This window comes from Anoplolepis gracilipes, chromosome 11 (genome assembly GCF_047496725.1).
Source record: "Anoplolepis gracilipes chromosome 11, ASM4749672v1, whole genome shotgun sequence".
NCBI lineage: Eukaryota > Metazoa > Arthropoda > Insecta > Hymenoptera > Formicidae > Anoplolepis > Anoplolepis gracilipes.
Window position 1 is genome coordinate 906,480 of NC_132980.1, and position 23,278 is coordinate 929,757.

The window sequence follows — 23,278 nt, forward strand, 5'->3', positions numbered from 1 at the left end:
AATTTTGAAAATCTGACAACGGATTTGTAATCAACGACCCCAAAAATCCTTATATACCAAATTTTATAAAATACTGACAATTAGAAAAATTCGTGACTCAAAGGGTTAAAGCTGAAATTTCAAGCTTCAAAATGTTTTTTTAATTTTTCGCCGAGTATCGACAACATGTCTGAAAAACACAGATTCAGTTTCAAAATTATGTATCTCGGGCAAAAAAAAATTTAGGAAAGTTTAAAAAAAGCATTTTGTAGGCAAAATGTTGTAGTTTATGGAACTTTGACTTAAATTTGTCGAAGGAAATTTTTTTACCGACCTGCAGAGTGTTAAAAATACAATAAAATTTTAAGAAACAAAACAATTCTTTTTTAAAGCACAAAATAAGGAAAATATACAAAAAATTTTTAATGTACTGATAACGCATTAAGGTTGCTATCGGTAATTAAAAAAATTTTTGTACTTTCTTTGTTCTGTACTTTAAAAAACATTTTGTTTTCTTTTAAAATTGGTATTTTTAACACTTGGCAGCTCGATACAAAAATTTCTTTCAAAAAATTTAAGTCAAGTTCCATAAACTACATTTTGCCTACAAAATGCTTTTTTTAAATTTTTTTGGTCGAGATACATAATTTTGAAACTATAAATCTGTATTTTTCAGACATGTCGATACTTGGCGAAAAATTAAAAAAACTATTTTAAAGCTTGAAATTTGAGCTATCAATAGTTTTTTAAAATATTTTATCTTTTTAGTATATAAATACTATTAACAAAATAAGAAATACGGAAAATTTAATGGTGCCTAATACTTTTGACCAAGGTTGTACATATTATATATGTATATATTATATATATGTTAGGCGGGCATGCCAGTGTATACATTTGTAATTTGCGAATAAAGAAATAATCATTTTAAAAAAATCCCATTATCAAATACAAAAAACAATACTTATTAAAAAACCACATACTGTATTAATAAAAAAAATACAACATTTTTAATACAAGTACAAAGTAATTGTTAAGAAAATTCTTATTTAAATTGTGTTAAGACATAATTTATATAACTTCAAAATAAAAAGTAAGGTATATTTTAAAACGCCTTAAGAAAAACTTTATTTTTCGAAAAATAATTCTCAAATTTTCGGGAGAGACTACAGTCCTTTGCTAACAATAAGCCTTCCCTTGGGTACGCCCCTTCGATTAAAAAGTTAATGAATTCTGCGAATTGTCGAATTTTTATTGGAAGACCAACCAATTTTCGCATGTTTATAGACAGAGATTTGAGCAAGAGACGAAATTGTAGAAAACGCCCGGAAGAAACCGAATAGACTTGTTACGCTCAGTTTGTGCAGGTTCCTAAGTTTAGAGCCGCCCGGCGAGGTGGATTTGGACCACGTGGTCTGCCCTCGTGTATAATTCGCGCGCGACATGCCGGGCTCGAAATAATTCCGAATTCCGCCACTCCCCTTACATAAACGCGAACTACTTTTGACTCTGATCTTTCAGAGGCTATCGATTAATGTTGCAGTGTGAATCTTTTACGAGATTAACAAGACGAATCATTTTATACAATCTGTTGCAATTTTATTTACAGTACTCTGATAATTGAGGAATCTATTGTTATTGATTATTTTATTACGCGTGCGATGAGAGCCCCAGATAGCACATAATATTTATAAAATATATACGAAATATTTATAATTATTTGAATATTATAAGTGTAAATATTTATTAAAATATTTCTTAAATATTTTTGTAATCTTAAATCATAAAGATATTTATTATAAATATCCCAGCAAATATTTGAGAAATATTCACAAAATATTATTACAAATTAAATATAATTGTATTATTACACATTAAATAAATAATTCTAGATAAAAAACAATTTTCACTAATTCGCCTAGAGTCACTGTTCTCTGCTGCGCGATTACTTTATTTATTAAATTAACACAATATCGATATTAAGATTATATTTGCGGTATTTTATTTTAAACGTAGATTATAATATTTTTCAAATCAAGCAAGTATGATATAAGTAATACACTTGCTTCAACGATTTCTTAGAGAGACAACGTTGCAACACTTTTTTTTTACCGACTAGTGTTTGAACTTAAAGTCTTCTCGTTATGCAATTATATTTTAACAAACTTTATGTTTGATATTAACGTGGCGTAATAAATTTGCCATACCGGGTGTCGTAAACGAGCAAATCGACGGATGCGAATAATCACTCGAGAGTGGACGCGCGACAAGAAAACTAACCGGCTCGTGCCGCATCCCTTTCGTGACTGGGACGCTAAATGGTGACTTGCGCCGGCCAATCCCACCGCGCATATTCCCACGTGACAAAATGATTATATCGCATTATTATTATCGAGTCGCCGTAACCGCGACCTGCAACCGTAATAGTTCGCGTGGCGGCACGCCAGCAAAGCACCGGCTCCTCTTTCACCGAGATAAATAACGAGAAATGCGCGCGAAATTCGCCGGTCATATGGCACTAATGGCACGGGGGTATGCGCTTCTCTCTTTCCTCAAGGTGACCTCGCTAGGTATTATCGATCTCATCGGATACGCAAATATTCGGCATTCCTGAACTTCGCGTTGCGTGACTCGCGTACGCCGAATTCTGTTCATTCACGAGCAGATTGAGCGAATGCGTCTGACATAGGTATATTACATAGTTTAATTCTTCTTAGAAGAAAATGGCCCGTCTAATATACAGGGTGTCCCATATTAATTCCTCCAGTCGAATATCTTGAAAATCAAGCCTGGGAGAAAAATGTTTCAGGTAAAAATTGTATGGTTTCGAGGGGGCCATAAGATGGTACCATTGATCTGACCTTGAAGAGTCATTTGAAGGTCACGTGAAGGTCACTTCAATTTTTTTAAATGGCACCCCCTATTTCTTGTTACATATTCTTGTAGCTGACTTCGAGAGCTTTCCAAAACACTATGATAAAATGTGTTTTTCATTAAACACTTTTCGAGTTATAAGGTTTCAAAGTTGCAATATTTTGACATAAAATACAAGATATCTCGTAAAATATTCATTTTTCGATTATCTTATCTTAATAATCTTATCTTTTATGCACAGAATAATGAGACGAATTAATTGGTATAAAGAAAACACATAGTTATCTTTAAGAAAAAAATCTGAATTTGCAACTAGCAGTTACACATTTTTACTTTAACATAATTATGTGTTTTAATTACACCACTTGATTCGTCTCATTATTCTGTGCATAAAAGTATTAAGGTAAGATAATCGAAAAATGAATATTTTACGAGATATCTTGTATTTTATGTCAAAATATTGCAAATTTGAAGCCTTATAACTCGAAAAGTGTTTAATGAAAAAATAATTTATCATAGTGTTTTGGAAAACTCTCGAGATAAGCTACAAGAATATGCAATAATATATAGGGTATTCCATTTAAAAAAATCGACGTGACCTTCACATGACCTTCAAATAAAAATTCAAGATCAAACCAATGGTACCATGTTACGGCCCCCTCGAAATCCTAAAACTTTTGTTTGAAACTTTTTTTTGGCAACGCTTACTTTTCGAGATATTTCACTGGAGGAATTAAAATGGGACACCCCATATACAAACACATGTGTAAAAACTTTTAGAGGCACATTTAGCGATAAATGTGAACTCGGAATACGGACCAATAACTTTATTGTAAATATAAAATGTGCAATTAATATTCGCGAAAATACACAATAAAAAAAATTCAAGGGCCACTTTCTTCCATATAAAAATGGTCAATTTTCAAATATTTGCAACTTTCTTAAAAATAATCGGAATAAGATCAATAAAGGTGTTTCAAAGTTTCAAGTTTCTAGTTTTGGAACCTTTAAATGAATTTCAATTCTTTCTATTTCAAAAAATTTTTAATGTACTGATAACGCATTAAAGTTGCTATCAGTAATTAAAAAAATTTTTGTATTTTCCTTGTTTTGAAAACTTTAAAAAAGAACATTGTTTGTTTCTTAATATTTTATTGTATTTTTGACATTCTGCAATTCGGTAAAAAAATTTCTCTCGACAAATTTAAGTCAAGTTCCATAAACTACAACATTTTGCATACAAAGTGCTTTTTTTAAACTTTTCTACAGTTTTTTTTTCCCGAGATACATAATTTTGAAACTGAATCTGTGTTTTTCAGACATGTCGATACTCGGCGAAAAATTAAAAAAACATTTTGAAGCTTGAAATTTCAGCTTTAAAGTGCTATCAATAGTTTTTAAAAATTTTTTAATTTTTTTAGTATTTATACAGGGTGTATGAAAAGTATGGGACCGGTATGAAAAGTATGGGTCAAATATCTCAAAAACGAAACGTCTCTGAGAAAAATGTTTCAAACAAAAGTTGTATGGTTTCTAGGGGGATATAAGATGGTGCCATTAGTTTGACTTTGAAGAGTCACATGAAGGTCACGTGAAGGTCATTTTGAATTTCTTAAATGAAACACCCTATATATTTTTGCATATTCTTGTAGCTTATCTCGAGTTTTCCAAAACACTATGATAAATTATTTTTTCATTAAACACTTTTCGAGTTATAAGGCTTCAAATTTGCAATATTTTGACATAAAATACAAGATATTTCGTAAAATATTCATTTTTCGATTATCTTACCCTAATACTTTTATGTACAGAATAATGAGACAAATCAATTGGCATAATTAAAACACATAGTTAAGAAATCTTTAAGAAAAAAATCTGAATTTGCAACTAGCAGTTACACATTTTTACTTTAACATAATTATGTCTTTTAAATGTTAATAATATTTCGTAGCAAATAGAAAGAATTGAAATTCATCTATCGATTCTAAAACTAGACACTTTAGGCTTTAAAACGCTTTTTTATTGATCTTATTCCAATTAATTTTAAAGAAGATTGCAGTTTCTTGAAAATTGGCCTTTCTTATATGGAAGAAAGTGACCTTTAATTTTTTTTTGCGTAGTGTAAATTACGTGGAAATATATTTAATTTGCCATCAACGGAGATTGACTGAACTTTATTGAGGTCACTACCGAGAATCATGAAATCTGTCTACTTTCGCAGCACACGCTCGTGTGTATTTCTGAGCGATGATTTTGGTCCTCACCGGTTTGGTCACGTAGCAGTTCGCTCGACTTAATCTGACTTGATTATTTCGAATGACAGCTGCTGTATTTTAGTCGCATGGTCCAAAAATGTGAAAATCCCCTCCGACACTAACCGCTCTCATGCCAATAAAGCGCCCGAACAATATGCATTCTAGATATTTAAGATTTTATGCGCACGGGTATACAAACATATAATATATAAACATCCGAACCCCTAAGTAATTGCGCGATATCACGAAATATGGATGACCATCGAGTGTAAAATGGGAGTTGATTACGTCAACATCATTTGCCACATCATTTAAAACGCGTTTAATGTGATGATCATATGTATGCGCGGTTCCATAGAAAACGGATGATTCTATGAAAATTGAAAGATAAGTTGATCTTTCAGTTATAGATGTATGGCAGAAAGTTTCTCGTTTTGTGCAATTTAATTTTCATTACATATATCCTGGAAATTAAGTACCGAAATAAGATAACTAAATTAAAAGCTTTCAATATTAAATAATATAATTAAAACAAAATTAAGAAGGCTCGAAAGGACTCCAAAACGCTTGGAATAAAATGAATAATTAATTGAATTATTGTTTGGAAATTATTTCACATCCGCTTTAGCTCTTCATTGCTTAATTTTGTTTTAATTATATCGAGATAAAATTTTATTCAAATAGATCATTCAAATTTAAACAAGAGACTAAGGTTTTTATTAATACTTTTTTTATAAAAAACTGTCAAGCGGAATTGCACATAAAACTTTATATTAATATAATATGTTATAAAAAATATAAGCAATTATATGTAAAAATAAATTAATATAAAAATTTGTAGTTCTTTATAATTTCTTAAAAGGTTTGAATCCTCTTTTATACGCGGATGGTCTTCTAAAATATGGGGAACGACAGCACTTATCGATTTTTTGGAATCAGCTTAAAAAACTAATCTAATAAAGGAGCGTCTTTTTTATCGGCAGACGAATAAACAAGCATATACTTTTTGGAAAAGGTCGTCCTTGCGAGAAAGGGAGGCAATATAGACAGTTATTTCAAAAGAAATATTTTTCCAAAAGGCTTAGTAAAGATAAGCTTCTTTTCGGTCCTTCTTTCAAATTTACAAAAAAAAAAAAAATAATATAATATTAATGCTATGTAATAATAATATACTTACATATTGTCGAGCAAAACAAAAAATAAATAAATAAATATATACACATACACACGCGCACACAATATATATTTTTCTTTTTACATAATTACATAAATTACACGTTACTAGAAATTTTTAGCAATAAGCTTATAACATTAGCTTATCATAACGAGTAATATCCCAGGTAGCACATGTTCGTTTTCTAAACGTATCCAATATTTTTTAACCGTCAAGCACCAAAAAGAAACGTTTCAACAGAAACATTTTTAAAATCATGGTTTAAGAAACGTATTTTTTACGTTTCTGTAAATAGAACAAAAATTAATTTTTTAATTCAAAATTATATATATATACACATTATTAAGACTGTACTTATTAAAACAATCCCCAGATAGCACAGAAAATTAAAAAATGACGAAAAGATGTCTTTTTTAAGTTATCTTTCTGACAAGGCTAAAAGATGTCTAAAAGAATATCTTCCTACCTACAAAAAAAAATAATTTTTAAAAATATGTCTTCTAAAAGCTATAATTAATTTTAGTCGACGAGAAGATATCTTTTTGATCATTTTTTCGACAAGACAAAAAAGATCTATTTTATAATATACGTGTTCCTTTGTTTGCCGTTACGTAGCGTGTTCAGACTTAACTATAACTCGTATTCAAGTTTTCATAACATGTATATAAAGCCTAAAAGAACAGGTACTAAAAATATAATTTAAATTGTGTCTTTTCTGTCAGTTTGACTTGTGATGTAATCTCGACAAGAGATTCAGAACATGATGAAAGTAGATGGATTATATCCATATATGCATTATTTTATTGAATCTGTGGATAAACAAATTTTTCACAAATAAAAGAAAAAAACCATATTTTGACAGTTTCTTAAACGATTTTTTTTGTTAGAAAATGTTGTTTCCCTTAAGTTTTTTAAATGGACATTTTAACCAATTAGAAGCGTTTTCAAAAGCCGGTTCTAAAACGTTTCGCAGAAACATTTGTGAAACGTTTTTGAAACGAATATGTGCTACTTGGGATCTTAGGTAATTAATAAATTCTTGTGCAGAATTCAAAAATTTGATTATTTCGTGTGATAATAAATAATTGTAAATTTAATTTGTGTAAGTATATCAGATATTTATTGCATAATTAATCAATTAAGTATCCTTTAGTTGTAATCGGCCATTTGTTATTAAACATTGCAAAGCTGATTAAAATTCCTTGAAATTCTACCAAGAGAGAGAGAGGGTTGAGAGAGGGTTGAGAGAGGGTTGAGAGAGGGGGAGAGAGAAGGGGGAGAGAGAGGGGAAGAGAGAGGGGAAGGGGGGAGAGAAAGAGGGGTGTAAGGGAGAGAGAAAGGGAGAGGAGATGAGGGGAAGAAAAGGGGGTGAGAGAGGGAGAGAGAGGAGAGGGAGGGAGGCAGGAGTTGAGAGAGAGAGGGATGGAGGGAGAGAGGGAGAGGGGAAAGAGAGGAGAGAGAGAGAGGGAGAGAGAGAGAAGGAGAGGGAGAGAGGGAGAGGGAAAGGGAGAGAGGGAGAGAGAGAGAGGGGGAGAGAGAGAGAGAGAGAGAGAGAGAGAGAGAGAATTTTTCGTGGAAAATAGAAATAAAAATGAAATAAGATAAAATTATTCATCTAATTTTTACTTTAATTAAAGTTATTAGTTCTTCTCAATTAATTAATTAGTGGATCTTTAACTAATTAATTTTGTAATAATATATGGCAAAAGTAAAATAAACTCCCGTCTAACAGATAATTAATGTTTTATTAAGTCTTCTATCATTGTAATTATTACTGTAATTAAAATAGCTAAGCTCTATGATATTTAATATATATGACTCTCCAACTTGTTAAAAAAGCAATTATAAATTATATGTCTTATATGTCATATATGTCATAACAGGGTGGACCATTTTAATCCATCCAGTCGAATATCTCGAAAACCAAGCCCGGGAGAAATATATTTCAAACAAAAGTTGTATGGTTTCGAGAGGGCCATAAGATGGTACCATTGGTTTGACCTTGAAAAGTCATTTGAAGGTCACGTGAAGGTCACTTCAAGTTTTTTAAATGGAATATCCTATATATTTTTACATATTCTTGTAGCTCATCTCGAGAGCTTTCCAAAACACTTATGACAAAGTATTTTTCATTAAGTATTTTTTGAGTTATAAAGCTTCAAAGTTGCAGTATTTTGACATAAAATACAAGATATCTCGTAAAATATTCATTTTTTGATTATCTTATCTTAATAATCTTATCTTTTATGCACAGAATAATGAGACGAATCAATTGGTATAAAGAAAACACATAGTTATGTTAAAGTAAAAATGTGTAACTGTAGTTGCAAATTCAGATTTTTACTTTAACATAATTATGTATTTTAATTATACCAATTGATTCGTCTCGTTATTCTGTGTATAAAAGTATTAGAGTAAGATAATCAAAAAATGAATATTTTATGAGATATCTTGTATTTTATGTCAAAATACTGCAACTTTGAAGCCTTATAACTCAAAAAATACTTAATGAAAAATACTTTGTCATAAGTGTTTTGGAAAGCTCTCGAGATGAGCTACAAGAATATGTAAAAATATATAAGGTGTTCCATTTAAAAAACGAAGTGACCTTCACGTGACCTTCAAATGATTTTTCAAGGTCAAACCAATGGTACCATCTTATGGCCCCCTCGAAACCATACAACTTTTTGTCTGAAATATTTTTCTCTCCCGGGCTTGGTTTTTGAGATATTCGACTGGATGGATTAAAATAGTCCACCTATATATACATATATATATATATATATATATCTGTATGTATATGAATAATTAATTTATATTACATAATTCCTATGTATAATATAGCTTATTATCAGTTAAATATATATAGCTTAGAACATTTTTTCACAGAAAATGCAAGACTAAAAAAATGAAAAAGAGTTTTTAAATTAAAAAGTTTGGATTACGCGCGCGTGCAACTACTAGATTTATACGATTAAATGCAATTTAAAAATTGAGTGATAGCAGTTTGAATTAATCAGACCGCACTCTTTCAATTTACAGTCATGGCCAAAAGTATTAGCCACCCTTAAATTTTCCTATTTCTTATTTTGTTAATAGTATATAAATATTAAAAAGATTAAAAAATTTTAGAAAACTATCGATAGCACTTTAGCTGAAATTTCAAGCTTTAAAATTGTTTTTAATTTTTCGTTTGCAATAATTTTTCGCTGCAATTTTTCGAATATCAACATGTCTGAAAAATACACAAGTTTAGTTTCAAAATTATGCATCTCGGCCAAAAAAATTGTAGAAAAGTTTAAAAAAATACATTTTGCAGGCAAAATGTTGTACTTTATGGAATTTGACTTAAATTTTTCGAGAAATTTTTTTTACCGAGCTGTAGTGTTAAAAATACAATAAAATTTTAAGAAACAAAACAATGTTTTTTTTTAAAGAACAAAAAACAAAAAAAATACAAAAATTTTTTACTTAAAAATTACCAATAGCAACTTTAATGTGTTATCAGTACATTATCTATTGATATCGATAGTTTTTACAAATTTTTTAATATTTTTAGTATTTGTATACTATAAACAAAATAAGAAATACGAAAAATTTAAGGGTGCCCAATACTTTTGGCTATGACTGTATACCATATAAGCAATTTCTATAGCCGATCTGTCAATATTTTTATAATTCAAATAGATAAGTTTGTAAATATTATCTATAATTTTTCTATAAATTAATTATACATTCATATTACATGATTGTAGAATTATTATGTAATGCTCTAATTATTATTTATTTAATATTTTTATAACATTTAAGTCTTAATTTGTTTTTTATGTTTGTTCGATAAAGAAGTAAATTAGTCCGCAAACAATGCATGAAAAGGCTGTTGTAGACATCTCGCTGTAAATATCATTTTAACAACTTTATTCGATATTTAATCATACTAATGCATCAACGTGACAATAAATTATCGCCCTTGGCAAACTCACTGTCTTACACTTTCGGCAGCATATTTGTTCACTTGGCACCGCAAACTGATTTTACTTGTGCGCTACTTCGTAATTCATCTGTCGCACCATTGCACCATTCGAAATTTTATTAATGCCATCGTAATGTAATTGCCAACTCGCCGTAGTGGCGCTTTCATGTAAAGCGAGGGAGTGTATAATATTAACGTACGTGTAAACAATAAATATAATAATACAATAAGATTACTACATATTACATATGACGACAGAAATGATAATAATTAGCAAAAGATAATTTTACATTTGCATTCGTACAATTAAATTCGCTCAATTTACTTTAAAGAATCATAAATTTATTTTTATTTACATTTTCTGAAAGTATAATGTCTGAAGAACATATTTTTCAAGTTTTATTGAAGAATTTGCAAAACTGACGGAGTTATAAGACTTTGAGGAAAATAGCGCGCGTACCTTTAAATGGGCCTGTAAAACTTTAATGGCGTATTTTTCAAAACTATTTTCAAAGTTGATGTGAGAGATATCTTGAAAACTAATGGACCGAATAACTTGAATTTTTTTAAGTAAAAAAGAAATACTTTGGCGGAGGAGGGATACTGAACTTAATGAAAGAATTTAAACAATTAATATTTTTTTGATCTTCAAGAAATGACAAAGTGTCAGCACAATTAAAATATTTATATTAATATTTAAAATGATATTACTTTCTTGTTTTTCAAGTTATTTTTTTCTCAAAAATATCCTATAAAATAAAACTAAATCAAATATTTTTATTTTAGTTAATTATATAAAGATGAGTAACGTGTCACATCGTTAAATCATGCATTTTTTAAACACTAAAATATTGACGTACTAACATTTAATAATTTAAATCAATAAAAACATGTATAAAACGCAAAAAAGATTAATTTTTCAATAATCTTAAAAAAAAGTCCGAAAAATTAAGCTCCTAATATAATTTATTTCGATGTTTTCCGGAGCTCTACTCGCGAAGAATGTAGTTGCATTTAATAATTAATAATATTAACCCTTTGAGTCACAACGGGTCACCTAGAAACCCACCTTTTTTTTCGTAGTTTTTTATTGTTTTAACTACTTTTTTATCAACAAATACCAGATTTTTTGTTTCTACAGAGTTTCTAGAACATCAATAAGTGTAAAAAAAATATGAACAGTCATTAATTGTTAATTGCAAAAATACCATATATAAACAAACAGTCAAAATTAGTACTTTTTTTTATGAAAAAATGCATTTTCTACTAATCTATTATGACAAAAAATACGGCAAATTTTTTATAATCTTAGTACACTCTAAAGTATTTTTCAGAATTATTTTAGAACTTTCCACCGTGTTGTTTTTGTTAAATCCTCCTTTTTTTGATAAAAAATATATAAAAAAACAATATTTTCTGTTCTAAATTGAAAGTAATAGTTGTATTCTTTTTTAAATTTTTTCTCTGAAGGTTTTTTTAGATCGCAGAGTCTGAATCTAAAGGAAAAAAAATTTAATTTCCAAAATTTAATATAGGGATCCAATATGGCGGAAGTAAAATTTCGTCTGCCATATTGGATCCGCCATCTTGAATTTTGAAAATCTGACAACGGATTCGTAATCAGCGACCACAAAAACCCTTATATACCAAATTTTAAAAAATACTGACAATTAGAAAAATTCGTGACTCAAAGGGTTAAGAAGTGAATCAGAATAAGAGATGAGATATATCTTATATAAATTCTAAAAAAATTCTGAAAAATACTTTATTATAAGTTAGAGATTAAAGTCGCTAGTATTTAATTATAAACAACGGGTTAATTAAAACGACCTGACTAGCCAAAATCATTCAATTTATTCACACGACGTTTCGACCATATGGTTGTGGTCCTTTTCAAGTGTAAACGTAAATTAAGAAAGAAAAGAAAGAATCCAATGGGACATGTTTAAAAGTAGAACTTAATTATGGAACAATTAAATATGTCACTTAGTTAAAATCAACGGTTATTAAATTTGAGATAAACACAAACAACGAGACACGTCATGTCAGCATGAGTTTTTAAACGAAACTAAATCGAAAATACTTTATATATAAGATATATCTTGGACTTGTTGATGCGTTATGTAATATTTTGACAAATAAAACTTTCTTACAGAGTTAAAAATAGCACATACTTTTTCATTGAATATTCATTAAAAAATACATCGTCAGATTTTCATTGCATTGATTAATTTTCGATCAATGACGTGAGCAATTTTCAATTCCGCCGCAACGCGAGATTTATCATCGGCAAGTGACAAACTGGAAATTGCGTCGTAACTCCTTCTAGTCGTTGTCATCATCGCAACGTCACACAGCCTCGTAATCCAGGCTCATTTAAAAGTGACCGATATTACAGTGTATTGTTTAACGATGTAATTGCCGACGATGCATCGTTGTTATTCGTGCATACGCCTTTAACGATTTTAAACGACGACGAAGACGATGATGAGGACGACAGTGATGCGAAAGCTGATGATTCCAGCCGACTTGTCGCGGCTTATTATTGTTCTTCGTGTCAATGTGACGCGAATTAGATTAGATTGAGTTACAAAATTCTGCGAAGCAGCAACCCGATACGGTAGCACACATGCGACAACAAAATAACTGATTGGATGGCGTTCATCAACACATGTCGAAGTAATATAGTTCATTAGCCGGTCTCGATGGCGCCGTCAGTAAAAATAGGATATCAACAAATAAACAAAGTGAATCTAATTTATCGAATTCAGCATATCTAAATGTAAAAATTAACAATTGTCAGAAAGAACATTAAACACTTAAGAAGTTTCAAGAGATGCATTTAAATTAATTTTATATTATTTAATTAAGTAACTTGCAATTAGATGAGTCTTTATCAGGCAAAGAACAAGTGTCTGTGTGTGTGTATTATATTTAATTACATTAATAATCATACTTAAAAATTAAATACAATAAATATTATATTAAATAAATTTAAAAAAGTCTATTAAAATATGTTTTCATTATGTTTTTGCCGAATTTCATGTCTAATTATAACACGACGTTACTACTTAATATTTTAATTACTCACATGTATATATGTTCAGTTATATCATACTTTATTAAAAGTCGCTGGCAAATATTACATAAAAAATGATCTAAAATTAATTATATAATATATTTTTAGGTTAACTACGAAAAAGAATAATACATATGTAATGAGTTTCATAGAATATATATTTAATTTTTAATGGTAGATGTACAGCCATGGTCAAAAGTATTAGGCATCCTTAAATTTTCCGTATTTCTTATTTTGTTAACAGTATATAAATACTAAAAAGATTAAAAAAACTATTGATAGCACTTTAAAGCTAAAATTTCAAGCTTCAAAATGTTTTTTTAATTTTTCGCCGAGTATCGACATGTCTCAAAAACACAGATTCAGTTTCAAAATTATGTATCTTGGGCAAAAAAATTTAGGAAAGTTTAAAAAAGCATTTTGTAGGCAAAATGTTGTAGTTTATGGAATTTTGACTTAAATTTATCGAGAGAAATTTTTTTACCGACCTGCAGAGTGTTAAAAGTACAATAAAATTTTAAGAAACAAAACAATTCTTTTTTAAAGCACAAAATAAGGAAAATATATAAAAATTTTTTAATGTACTAATAACGCATTAAGGTTGCTATCGGTAATTAAAAAAATTTTTGTACTTTCCTTGTTGTGTACTTTAAAAAACATTTTGTTTTGTCTTTTAAAATTGGTATTTTTAACACTTGGCAACTCGATACAAAAATTTCTTTCGAAAAATTTAAGTCAAGTTCCATAAACTACATTTTGCCTACAAAATACTTTTTTTTTAATTTTTCTACAATTTTTTTTGGTCAAGATACATAATTTTGAAACTATAAATCTGTATTTTTCAGACATGTTGATATTTGGCGAAAAATAAAAAAAAAAAAACAATTTTAAAGCTTGAAATTTTAGCTTTAAAGTGCTATCGATAGTTCTTAAAAATTTTTTAATCTTTTTAGTATTTATATACTGTCAACAAAATAAGAAATACGGAAAATTTAAGAGTGCCAATTTCTTCTAACCAAGACTGTATATACCTTTTAAATTAAAATGGAAATTCTCGTTCTAATTTTTAACTTTTCTTTTAAATTTTCTTTTTTTTTTTATTTTGCTTTTAAAGATTCTCTCTCTCTCTCTCTCTCTCTCTTTCTCTCTGCAATAGTAAAAATGATTAAATGTGTGAATTAATTAATAATAGAAATTTGCAAACGATCAATTAACCGTATTGTTTTAGATTCAATTAGATCAAATAATAATTTTAACGTAGATAATATTACAATTTTATCGTGTAACTTCGTTATATTTCGAGAGATATCAGGTTAAAAAATGACACGTGTTTCGCAATATTAACACGCTGTCACAGGTCAAATTGCATTAATAACCATAACCATTCATCGTAAAGTGTTACAATGATCCAATTGGCCTTAATTTGAAGCGCGTGCGGAATGATTCTCGTTTGCGGAGGTGTCGGAAAGCGAATTATTATTGTGTGCATTTCATGAACAAGGCCACGTAGATCGTAAGAAATCTTCGTCATTGAAAAAATGTCGTGTTGTTATATGTATTCATCTTATCGTCTTTCATATAGAAGTGGAAATTAAACGAAGATAAGTTGAGAATAGTAACTCTTATAATATAACTTGCGAAGGTGAATAGGCAAAAATGCTATTCTTTTAAAGAAAAATTACATTTTAGAACAGATAATATAATTAGAAAACACTACATAAAATATATATATATTATACAAGCATGAATAAATTTATTTTGATGTTATAGAAAGATTATTATACAAAATTTTATAAGAAATTAGAAATTTGGTTGAAATTCTAATTTAATGAAAAAGGATAACAGAGAAGAATTTATGCTATTCCTTGATAAGAATTACTTCTAGAGATAGTAAATCTTGTTGGAAAATAATTTTCAATTTTCGTACAATTTTTATAATTAATCTCTTTTTTCTTTTAATGTATACTCTTAATTTTAATAGAGAAAGATAAAATATTCAGAATACTTCTGGGGCATCTCGTATATGAGAAAGATATAAGACATTTCTAACTGCAATTCTCAGCGGACTTCGTTATTCCCATGCGAGAATAATTCGCATTAGTGCGATTATAAAGGCCACTTCCTATTTGGGTCATTTTTTATTCGATATAATTTTTTGTATAATTCGCGCGATCAGACTGGATTAATGAACAAAAAACGAATCAGAAACGATCGAAACGTAGTTATTATCTATGCAGATTACGTAATAATATGATTTGCATCAATGGAAACACGATGTAAAAATGTTGCACAAAAAATATTATAGCTCAAACAAAAAAAAAATTTAATGTCTTTCAAATTTTATAGAATTTCAAAGAAAATACATATATAATATACAATATGTTGTACAAACGAAAAAATATTTATTATTAGGATTAATAAAAAATATACCAATATTATAACGGCTGTACTTAATAAAGAACGAGCAATAATACTACTGTAAATATTAATTAATATTAAAATACATAAATTAATAGTATATAATAAAATTCTTTAGTATTTATCTAATATTAAGAAAAATATTAGGTTTCTTTTAAAAAAAAATTTTTTATCACATATCTCTGTTAACTTCTCATCCACTTGTGTAAAAAACTATTAACTTAAACATATAACATTTTATATAAATACTTTACGTAAATATTACATTTTTTTTAATGCGAACAATAATCTCAATTTGCAAACTAATTGTAAGTTAAAGGAACTTATGACTGATTTCCTTTTAAAAGATAAGATTATTTGCATATATAATGTCAAAGCAAATTCCTTGTCGTTTGCAGAACAATCAACTTAACTTCGAAGTGGAAATATTTCTGCCACAAAATTATATTCTTTCAAAAGTAAACTTATAAATATATTTAATTAATGTTAATTGGTGCCAAATTGTATAATTATCATAATTTATTCGTTAAAGCGAAAAATGTATTACACATCGCGTTAATTAACAAGATTTGTGTTAAATTCCTCATATTGACGTTCGGGACATATTCTACAGTGTGCAAATATTTCTTTTTAAAGATTTCGCTGTAAATCTATTCAGAAGGTTGTTTCAACTCGGTACTATAAATCTGTTGTATGCGCGTTGCATTATGCATATCACGCTTAAAATTACGTCACGTCTTCTAATTCAATTTCTTACAATAGAAGAATTATCCTAATATACAGCATTTATTTTTAAATTTTGTAAATGCATAATTTTCACAAATATCTTAATTTATATGTTCTAGTATAATTAAAAAATAAATATAACAATAATTTCATTATTATTTAAACTGATAAATAATGCATAAAAACAGAATATATAAATATATGTAATCCTCGTTTTTCATGATATTTCTTAACACTTTACGATTAATTTTATTAATTGTGCGAATTTGAATTGCTCGAAAATATGACAATTATTATGACATTTCATTAAATTACAAACGTAGTTGAATATATTCTAAGAATTTATGTAAATTATTTTAACTTTAAATGCGTAATTACAGATATTCTCGCATGAACAGAAAAGAATACACGTGGACGAATTGAAACATGGTAACTTTTTGGTAGCCAATAATAACAAGATATCATTCGAATATCGAGTTATTTATTATGTAAAAAAATACTACGTCAAAAATATAATTTTTTTTTTAAAATAACCTTTGTTTCGCAATTCGATACCCTGCTTTAACGATGACCGCGGGTGTTAGTTGCATTATTCGCTACTTTATTCGTTTCGCCTTCTATCGATCGATACGCATAAATGATCGTATAACCTGTCTCTTTAGTATTTCCCATTCAAGAGTCTTTTCCGCGACATAAAAGCATGTTGTCTCAAAAATAAAAAAAAAAAACATACAATAATTTCTCCATTAAGAATTTACAATATCTCCACAGAAAAATCCAGAATAAGATAGAAAAGAATAAAATTTTCCTGCAAAATTTGAGATAAATTTGTTTTTCAATATCACAAAGAAAGGAGAAAAATAACATTATTCCAATAAACTTTCAAGTGTCAATATTGATAAATAACTAAATTTGAAACCTTGAAATTCTGTTGAAAGTTTAAAATTGCACAGTTGATGCGATCGATTATAATCAACAGAAAAGTATCATAAGTCATAACTATCTAAACCGTGTAAAGACTCGAGAAAAAACGAAGTATTATGATCAGACATTCTGTATAATTAATTCGTACACATTAATGCACTATTTGGAAATTAAAAGAAATTTCTATTCACAAAAAATCTTTATTTATAAATTTACTAATACTATCCCAAGTAGCACATATTTGTTTCAAAAACGTTTCACAAATGTTTCTGCAAACGTTTTAGAACCGGCTTTTAAAAACGTTTCTGATTGGTTAAAATGTTTACTTAAAAGGCGTTAAGGGAAACGTCATTTTCTAACAAAAAAAACGTTTAAGAAACTGTCAAAATACAGTTTTTTTTTCTTTATTTGTGAAAAATTTGTTTATTCACAAATTCAATAAAATAATGCATATATGAATATAATCGATCTATTTTCATCATGTTCTGAATCTCTTGTCGAGATTACATCACAAGTCAAACTGACAAAAAAAACATAATTTAAATTATACTTTTAGTACCTGTTCTTTTAGGCTTTATATGCATGTTATGAAAACTTGAATACGAGTTATAGTTAAGTTTGAACACGCCACGTAGCGGCAAACAAAGGAACACATATATTATAAAATAGATCTTTTTTGTCTTGTCGAAAAGATGATCAAAAAGATATCTTTTCGTCGATTAAAATTAATTATGACTTTTAGAAGACATATTTTAAAAAATTACTTTTTTTGTAGGTAGAAAGATATTCTTTTAGACATCTTTTAGCCTTGTCAGAAAGATAACTTAAAAAAGACATCTTTTCGTCATCTTTTAATTTTCTGTGCTATCTGAGGATCGTCTTAATAAGTACAGTCTTAATAATGTGTATATATATAATTTTGAATTAAAAAATTAATTTTTGTTCTATTTATAGAAACGTAAAAAATACGTTTCTTAAACCATGATTTTAAAAATGTTTCTGTTGAAACATGTTTCTTATTGGTGCTTGACGGTTAAAAAATATTGGATTTAGAAAACGTTTAGAAAACGAACATGTGCTACCTGGCTTCTAATCCTTCTGATATATTAATATTCCAATTAAAATTGTTGATCTGTTAAAACTTGTCACGAATAAATTATAAATCCCTCTTATCTCATTTTTTATCCTTTTTAGGGCGATTATATAATGTGAGAGTAAATGCGGAGGAGGCTGTGTGGGATTGCGTCATCTCGTGAAATCAGAGGAACACCAAAGAGAGAAAGAGAGAGAAATTCTGGAGCACACGCGGCATCCTCTCTTCTGTTTCGCCGATGCGTTTCAAAAATATCCACACTTTGTTACGTGTGTCAGGAACATTAAACGCGAATGAGGTGAAATCGATTTGCTTGATCCTTCGTCGCTTATGCGCCTACGTATCGCCTCACGAATGTGTTAATGTACTCGTAGCAATTACGCGATGAATAAGTTGGCTGTTGCGTCGCAACGACTTACACGCATTTGCAAAAAAAATAGTATATCCTATTCTTCACATTTTGACATTTATATTTACCTACTCATATATATATATATATATATATATATATATATATATATATATATATTGTATATAAACAAAATAAAATATATTTTTGTAATTCTTATAAAATAATTTTGTAATTCTTGTAAAATAATTTAAATGATTTTAGAGCTATTATAATAAATTAATCGTTAAAAACTTTTGACATATTTTACTATTTATATAATTTACTATTTATTAATTCGTAATTGTAACCTGAAGTGACAGGCTTTTTGCTGACGCATCAAATCACCACATGATTGTTGTACGTAATTTAATACTAAATTCGATTACCCAATTCTCACCTGGCGAATTGCGCAAATAAAATTCACGTGGATGATTCAAAGACTTCTGACTTTGACGTTATATCTCTCTCTCTTTATTTATGCAATTTAATTCGATCCGTATCAAATATTTGCCTACGTGGGCGATCACGAACTTATTTTTAACATTTCGAAATGGTCATGCGACGTGCTAAAGCCGGCCACAAATAAAATTCTTCAACAAGTTTTAATCGGCGTGAGATGTGAGAAAGAGAAAAGGAGAAAGAATAAGTGACGATGAAAGAGAAGTGTACGACGTTCCGTTTAAGCCAATCATTCTCTACACGCAAACTCATGCACGCGTCGCTTTTCATCAATGGATAAGCTAAATAAAGTAGCGTACAATAGTCGACAGCACTCTATGCGTCTCGTCGAGAGATGAAATCTAAGCAAGGCTGGTCATAATGGATACAGTCGGAGGTGAAATGTTTTTTTGTACGAGGTGTTGACGAACTAAATTACGTGTATAACACTAGTTAACAGTTGTATTTTGTGGCAGTAATAAATTCCGCCTTTCATCAGTCATATAATATGCATTTAAGTAGTCGCAGAATTTTTATTATGTTAAACAATTAAAAAAATTTTATTAATGTACGTGTTATTTTTGTGTCGACTACTTAATGTTTAATAATATAATATAATATAATAATATACTTTAATCGGTATAATGTATATTTTAAGGTATTCCAGTGGATACTAAAAATATTCTATAACTATTCTTCTCGAAAAAGGATATTGAACCCAATAGAGAACTAAGAACTATATAAGGCAAATTATAACGTCAATTTTAAAAATATAAATTAATTCTCTACTTCTTAATTTTGTACATCAAAGTGGAAAGTCTTGTATAATTTTTTATTTAGAATATGCACCTGATTTTTCTCAGGTGCATAAAAAATCGAATCTGACATAGTCGATAAGACACGTGGATAACATTGGCCGGGGGTCGAGAAATATTGGCATTAATCCATTTGTCGCGATTAGGAAGTTTCATGGCGAAAGTCGCGGGACGTAAACAGTAAAATCCATTAACATTATCGGGAAAGCACCTGCGTTGACGTAAAAAGAGAGCTTTACTTTGAATGACATCACAGATCTATTCCTGGTAGGCAAGAGGTCACGTATGCGGATAAAACGAGTCTTCACGTTATAATCAAGTTGAATATGTGTAAACTTGCAAAACTTATTATGACCGAGTAACTCTAGCAATATAGTAACAATGTCTTTACCAGTTTTATCTTTTTATCAATTTTTATTAATCTATCTAATTTTTATTAATTTATCAATTATATTTCAAAAAAGCAAAAGTTTAATATATTATTCTGATTAGAATATATATATAATTATAAAATATTTAATTGAAGTATAAAGTAAAAGGTATGACGTGTGAAATTATTCCGATACGAAAATATTATTTTCATATACACTACGCAAAAAAATTAAAAGGCCAATTTTCAAGTAGTTGCAACTTTTTTAAAAATAATTGAAATAAGATCAATAAAAAACCGTTTCAAAGCTTCAAGTTTCTAGTTTTAGAATCTTTAAATAAATTTCAATTCTTTCTATTCGTTACAAAGTTACATTGTAAGAAAGCGACGTCCGTCGATTGAACAAATTTTTCAAAAGCTTCTTCAAAAATACCAAATTAGAAAAAAAATCCTAGCACGATTTCATTAATTGGGTGTTAAAGAGCAGAGTTTTAGGTTTAATTTCTTTTTTTAACGAATGTGTTCCATGATTTTTTTTCGCCGAGATATTCATTATTAAAGGAAAATCGAGCTATTGACTTTGAACGCTTATAACTAGTGAAAAAATGATCGTACAATAATAATTAAAAAAGCAATTCCAACTCTGCTCTTTAACGCCCAATTAATGAGATCGTGCTAGAATTTTTTGTTTAATTCGGTATTCTTAAAAAAACTTTTGAAAAATTTATTCAATCGGCAGACGTCGCTTTTTTACAATATAATTTTGTAACAAATAGGAAGAATTGAAATTCATTTAAAGATTCGAAAACTAGAAACTTGAAGCTTTGAAACGCTTTTTTATTGATTTTATTCCAATTAATTTGAAGCAAGTTGCAATTATTTGAAAATTCGCCTTTTTTATATGGAAGAAAGTGGCCCTTTAATTTTTTTGCGTAGTCTATATATATGAATTTATTACCAAAATGTAACGATGCATCTTAAATTTGTGCTCGTTAATGGTGAATTGTAATAGATGAATTCCAAAGTAAATAAGAGGATATGAGGCACGTTAGGTATGAGAGCGTGATAGCATTGTTATCATTCCATTGCTGATTAATCGCGAATTAAGCGGCCCTCGCAAGTGGACGCTTGACTTTATCGCACGTTAAACACGCTTGCAACAATTACGCTGCAACAGTCGTGAGAAAGCGGTCGATAATTTTGACGCGATGATCATTATATCAGGTATATCCGGTGTAATCCTCAAGCTGGAGCTTCATCCGATTTCGTATTATCGTGTCTCGCGATATCGACTACGTTCCCCGTTCAGATTCTAGTCTGTCTGATCATAACGCGATGTTTCCCCTTAATAGTAGCCTCTTTTTATCGATTATTAATATAATCATAGTATCACATATTATGCTATTAATATCAAACAGGTATTAATATAGGATTATTATATTATTAGCTTATTAATATCACGCAAAAAGATTAATGATAAACAAATTATTCGAAAATTAAATTCTTCTCAAAATTTTGTTAGTTTTTTATAATTATATAATTTTTTATCAATATATATATATATAATAATTAGTACTCTTGTGTTTTTTTTTCCTGCAACGATTTAATGTCTTTTGCAATTCACACAGAAGACAATTTATGACATTTGTATGACATCAGATCGTTTATCATCATAAGATGACGATGTCACGAAAGGGTTAAATAGAAAGTATATCATCGTTAACATCAAGTCTCATCTCGGACAATTGATCGTAAAATAAACTTAGAGATGCAATTTTTCGAAGTCAATCTTCGCCTGGCATTGCCACAGAAATCCATCAATTACTATACATACATATATATGTGTGTGTGTATTTATAATTAATAATTGACAAATAAATAATTAAAATAGAAATAAAAAAGAAATGTTTAAAATAAAAAATAGTAACATTGCAAAAACACAAATTTAATTTTTATTTGTAAATAACTAAAATTTTTTTGATTAATTAACAAATACAAATTTTGATTGAAAACTGCCATTTTTTCAATTGATTATTGATAATTCAATCACTATCGATGACTTTTTCATTTCAAGCCCTAGTTTTATAATTGCTGTGATTGTAACTATTATTATTAAAATTACTTATTTAATCATTACTCCAACTGTCGATTTGATTATATTTCGTCCGATTATGTTTTCCTTCTCGCGCTCTCTCTCTCTCTCTCTCTCTCTCTCTCTCTCTCTTGGCTAAAAAAAATTCTCTCGAATAAAAAGTTTAGGTGTAAGATACAATGTGCAGTGTCCCACAATGATATCGCATCTAAAAGTGATTGACAGCTGTGAACTCCTCCGAGTCACGCCTCGTAAAACTTGGTCTTCATTGACAGAAGAAATAAGCGGTTTGGCGGCGAAACGTTTATAATTAGCAAACATCTCGAGACTTGGGCTCTTGAGAGTGTAACTGCCGGACACATCTTCTTGGCACACAACATTTCGACCACGAGGACGACCAACAGGTTTTTCGTAACGTGTCATCCAAGTGCGTTCAACAGGAAACACTCAATGTCTTCGATTGCAAGCTCAATTCGGTTCGGTTCCCAAAAGTATTTGCAAAGAGATTAAGATACAAAACCATAAAAGAAAGACCCATGTTCTTCACTTTCTTTCGATTCTCAAAGATTCTAAAATTTGCATTTTCTAAATAAATATTTTCCAACTTACATTTAAAAAATGAAACAAACTGACTTAAAAATGACATTTATATTTGGATTTTATTTTCGTTAATTCTT

The 23,278-nt window shown here is 28.9% G+C and overlaps 1 protein-coding gene across 2 annotated transcripts in view; it reads right to left on the minus strand.

Annotated features, from left to right (window-relative positions):
* Window positions 1-23,278, minus strand: part of LOC140670927 (b(0,+)-type amino acid transporter 1) — a 32,185-nt gene that overhangs the window by 5,539 nt on the left and 3,368 nt on the right. Inside the window, exon 1 of one of the 2 annotated variants that reach the window (XM_072901806.1) lies at window positions 2,187-2,346. The exons of the other annotated variant lie outside the window; for it this stretch is intronic. Coding sequence (XP_072757907.1) covers window positions 2,187-2,331 — 145 coding nt within the window. The 5' untranslated portion in view covers window positions 2,332-2,346. Of the gene's footprint in view, window positions 1-2,186; window positions 2,347-23,278 lie in introns of those variants that run through there. 2 annotated transcript variants of the gene reach the window in all.